At 58.8% G+C, this 5,009-nt stretch overlaps 1 protein-coding gene across 1 annotated transcript; it reads right to left on the bottom strand.

The window, feature by feature from the left end:
* Nucleotides 1-255: 255 nt before the first annotated feature.
* Nucleotides 256-991, bottom strand: LOC103768590 (serine/threonine-protein kinase 35; the record flags this gene model as incomplete). Its single annotated transcript, XM_008935742.1, has 1 exon — nt 256-991. A coding segment is annotated over one exon (736 nt), but the record flags the coding sequence as incomplete, so codon positions are not given.
* Nucleotides 992-5,009: the final 4,018 nt, after the last annotated feature.

Here is a 5,009-nt window from a genome sequence, read left to right as displayed (position 1 = left end):
AGGCCTACAAGGCAGCAGTAGGACATGCAGCTGCTCATTCTGTCTCCCACCTCTATTTTTGCAGTAGAACAGGTAGAAAAAAACCCCTCTGAAGCAGTGCTCTGATGAGTCACTATAGAAATAGCTCGGGGAACATAAAAGACTCCATTGTGTCACTCCAAAGTGCATTATCAGGCTGGTACAGCAGACAGAACACCACAAAAACCTGCAGATCACTCACCCAGCTGCAAAGCACGGCGGTGCCCTGCCCTGAATTTAAGCAGCACATGTAACCTGGTCCATCCTGGTTTCCAGCTCAAAGGCATCGGGTCGATCCTGCGGGTTAGCAGCCAACATGTCTTTCAAGAGCTGCTTGATCCCCTCCGACATGGAAGTCCTGCGCTTCTGAGGGATGTGCAGCTCCATCTTTGGGTTTTCTAGCAGCGCTTCCCCCACGGGCACGATCTCAGTGCCCTGCTTGATGTAGGTGCCCAGCAGCTCCCTCTTGGTCTCGGCGTCGATGAAGGTGATCCTCTCGATCATGGCCCAGATGATGATGCCGAGGGCGAAGATGTCAGCCTTGGCTGTGTAGTGCCCCTCCCAGACCTCGGGGGCCATGTAGAAGTCAGAGCCACAGGCCGAGGAGAGCCAGTACTTGTTGACATTGACAGTCCTGCCCTCCTGCCCTCCTTCCTTGCCCCGGGCGGTGAGGCCGGCGCAGACTTTGCTGAGCCCGAAGTCGGCCACCTTCAGCACGGGGGTGCCCGACTTCTCGGTGATGAGGATGTTGTCTGGCTTCAGGTCCCGGTGGACGATGTGGTTCTTGTGGAGGAAGGCGATGGCGCTGGTCAGCTGCAGCATGAAGCTCCTGTTGGTGGCGGGGTCGGGCCTGCGGGACAGCACGTACTGGTTGAGGTCCCCCCCCTCGCAGAACTCCATCACGAACCACAGGTAGCACGGCTCCTCCGCGTGGCCCAGGATCCTCTCACCTGCCAGAGGGGACAGGAGACACCTTACAGAACTAACTCGCTGTGCTCACCCCCCAGAGGCAAGGAATGGGGCTGGTTTAGGTGGATTTTAGGAGTGTGGCCAGGAACTGTGAGGCTGCAGGGTGGTGCTGGCACTGCTGAGGCTCCGAGTGCCACACACCAGCACCACATTTATCTGAGCCCATGGAATCCTTTAGGTAGGAAGAGACCTCCAAGATCATCAAGTCCAACCATCAAGCCAACACTACTAAGTCCTCTACCAAAACAGATCAGAATCTGTCAGGGCTGGAAGGGACCCCAAGGATCCCCCAGTTCCAACCCCTCTGCCATGAGCAGGGACACCTCCCACTAGATCAGGCTGCCCAGAGCCTCCTCCAGCCTGGCCTTAAAGACCCCCAGGGATGGGGCCTCAACCCTCTCCCTGGGCAACCCATTCCAGGGTCTCACCACTCTCCTGGGGAAGAACTTCTTCCTCACATCCAGCCTGAATCTGCCCACTGCCAGCTTTGCCCCATTCCCCCATGTCCTGTTGTTACTTGATAGCCTAAAAAGTCCCTCCCCAGCTTTCTTGTAGCCCCCCTAAGATACTGGAAGGCCACAATAAGGTCCCCTGGGAGCCTTCTCTTCTCCAGACTGAACAGCCCCAACTCTCTCATCACCCAGAAGCCAGCCTGGGGACCTGTTCCCAGCCAAGCACAGGAGTGTGAGGGACACTAAGCACACCTTGTCTCAGGTGCTCACAGAGAAGTTAGAAGCAGAGGGTTATGTTCCTGTGCTGCCATCAGGCAGCTCTCCCCAGGCTCTGACAGCCAAAGCAGCAGAGACTAAAAGCACAACTAGCAGCAAGTCTACAGGAGAAATATCAGAGCCAACATCATCTCTTCTCAGACTAAACTTGAGCTCTTCAAGCTCAAGAGTGTCTCAGGTCTCATTGGTCACATCAAGTTTTTACTCCACAACCCCCCTGCCGAGGAAAACCACTCTGCAAACAAACCAGACACGTGGAGAATGCACCAGCACCACACCAGTTAACAGGGCCAGGTCTGCCACCAGCACTCCCCAGGGCAAACCTGGCCCCCTTCACCAACCCAGGATGCAAACCCTGCTGCCAGACCCCACGTCACCTGCCCAGAGCACCCAGGTGACAGGCAGAGCCCGTGCACACGACCAGGGCATGGTTTTGCTCTAGAAATAGGTGGTTTTTTACCTTCAAGGCCCATAAGGGACAAGCTGGAGGATGCCACTCACCTCTGCCACAGTGACCAAGTGACACAGATGAACCCTGGGTATTTTGAAAGCAGTTAAATAACTCCACCCCTTCGACAGAGTTGGGGTTTGTTTTCTTCCCCCAGAGTATCTGGGAAAGCCAATTTCCAGCAGCAGGTAAAGCCAAGGACTCCCAGGGGCAGCAGGCAGCCGTGCCTGTGATGGTCAGTGCCTGGTGTGGGTGGGAATATTGGTTATTTGCACAAACAGTCTGTAGCCATGGCTACTGCTATGGCAATGGAAGTCTGCACAACAGAAGGATCTGGCTGCACCCCCCTGCCCTCAGCAGGAGAAGAGGGTTAGTTCTGGACAGTGGGAGGGACTGTGAGCAGGCTGGGTGCACTTTGAGGGGTCAAAGGAGACCCTTGGAGCACTGGAGGGGGGCTTGGACATGTAACCCCAAGGGCCTGCCGGGAGCAGCACAGGAGAGCTTGGCTCTGGAGACCAAAACACTGCCCAGGAAGAAGAGTGCAAGCCACCCCCTGGTGAGGAAACTCCAGCAAAACCTGCTTGCCCTGGGAGCAGGGAGCTTGCAGGGCCAGGACAGCCCAGCCCAGGCTGAGGTTTGTTTGTAGCATAACCAAGGCTCTGATTTCAAACTTGGCCCCTGACCCTCGGCGAGCACAGGGAGGACGCTGCTGGTCCAGCAGTAGCTGTGAGCACTGTGTGCCCCACTTTGGGTGGGGTGCTGCTGGGAGAGGCTCCAGCCAAGAGTAAGATTTCCTCATTTTCTAGAATCTGAATGCATTTTAGTTGTTATATCATCTCCCTGCCTTCAAAACAAACAGCTTTAAAGATCAAGAGCTGGCGAGCGGCTTCCCGAAGATGAGACGTGAGGGAGCTGAAGGGATGAGGGGCCAGGTCTGGTCTCCATCACAAAGATCCTGCCCAAACACAGCAGAGCACCCCCACACCTCTCCATCCCTGCCTGGGGAGCTCGTTAACAGCTGCCTCATTTGCTTACCATCACAGGGGAAAAGAATCCTCCAGCAGAAGCAGCACCTCGGCCCCCACCACTGCCTGGAACCTCGAGTCCCTCTGGGCAGAGGTGCTTGGGCTGATGCCACAGAAGGCCACGAGTGAGGCTGAGCACTGGTGGCAATTTGGGAGGCCCTACAGGTGACCTGCCAGGAAGCAACACCTTCTACCTGCTCACAACCTGGCTCTGTCAGCTCCATGGGTGAGGCACAGGAGGGGCATGGGGCCGAGCACAAGCCCTGAAGGTGCCCATGTTTTGGGGCACATTATGTGCCTCTCCTCTGGGTTCACTGCTGGGCTTCTGGCTTCCTTTTTGCACTCTGCCCTAAAACTTATTATTCTACATAGAATTGCAGAATCATTCAGGTTGGAAAAGACTTTCAAGATTGAGTCCAGCTGTTCCCCCAGCACTGCCAGGTCCCCACTGCCCCGTGTCCCTCACACCACATCTCCACGGCTTGGGAACCCCTCCAGGGGTGGGGACTCCACCACTGCCCTGGGCAGCCTGGCACAGCCCTGGGCAACCCTCCAGGGCAAGAAATTGTTCCTCAGGGACAACCTCAACCTCCCCTGGGGCAACTTGAGGCCGTTGCCTCTTGTCCTGTCCCTTGTCCCTTGGGAGCAGAGCCCGACCCCCCCCTGGCTCCAGGCTCCTGTCAGGAGCTGTGCAGAGCCAGAAGGTCTCCCCGGAGCCTCCTTTGCTCCAGGCTCAGCACCCCCAGCTCCCTCAGCTGCTCCTCCCCACACTTGGCCTCTAGACCCTTCCCCAGCAGCTTCATTCCCCTTCTCTGGCCACTCTCCATCCCCTGGAGCTCCTTCTCCTAACCAGGACAGCTCGTTAAAGTGATGAGGGTTCATGCTCCACGCTCTAGCTGAGCCCCAGCATCGCCTGGGATCCTGACAGTTGTCTGCTGCTAATCCCCCCCCGCGTTGGCACAGCATCTGTGTGCCCGTAAATAGCCCAGCTGCGGTCGTGCCGAGTGGCACGGCACCACCCCAGCCATGGCACACGGCTGCCCACGAGGGACAGCAGCCTGGGGGCTCCTCCAGAGGCAGCTCTGGGCTTGGAAATGGTTATCAGAGCTGCAGCAGACCCAGAGCTCCAGGAGCACAGCCCCCGCCCCAGCCTGCCGCCAGGGCAGGCAGGAGGAAGGCAGATGGAGGAGAACGTGCCCACCCTGGTTTGGGGAGCAAAGCTGCTGCTCTCCACCCCTGGGATGGAGCACCCAGCTCTCCTCCCCTCCTTTAGGCTGCAGCAGGACTGGGGAAGGCAAAGCCCTCCCCCACGGCAGGGAATCTGGGGGCTCCCTCCCCTCTTGCCCAGCGCCCCAAGACCTTTCCCCGAGCTGTGCCACCTCTTCTCAGAGCATCCACGGGGACAGGACCCCCCCCCAGCCACCAGGACGAGCTGGGCTGGCTCACAGCTGGACACACAGCCCAGCTGGCACCTCTCCCGTGGAGCTGTGCCCCGGGGAGCACGTCAAGGAAGCACCCAGCTGCACAGAAACCAGGACACTGCCCTCCTCGGGGAGGCTCCCGGGCGGCTGGGCGAAGGGCAAGCAGGATCAGGTCTGTGTGGGGCAGAGCCAGGCAGGCCCGGGCATGTCCCCCCCGGAGCACAGAGGGGACAGGCAGGGCAGGGGCAGCCCGAGAGCCTGGGGGGTGCCCCCAGGATGGGTCTCAGCAGCCCTGCACGGGGGTTGGAGGCTGCCTGCACTGAGCTGGGGGGCTCAGCTGGGGGGCACTGGGAGACCGAGCTCCTCAAGGAGCAGAGGAGAGTCCTGGCACACGGGTTTG

This window comes from Merops nubicus, unplaced genomic scaffold (assembly GCF_000691845.1).
Source record: "Merops nubicus isolate BGI_N331 unplaced genomic scaffold, ASM69184v1 scaffold13062, whole genome shotgun sequence".
Lineage (NCBI taxonomy): Eukaryota > Metazoa > Chordata > Aves > Coraciiformes > Meropidae > Merops > Merops nubicus.
Note: the sequence above shows the minus strand (reverse complement) of the source record. Positions and strands in the feature narration are given on the sequence as shown.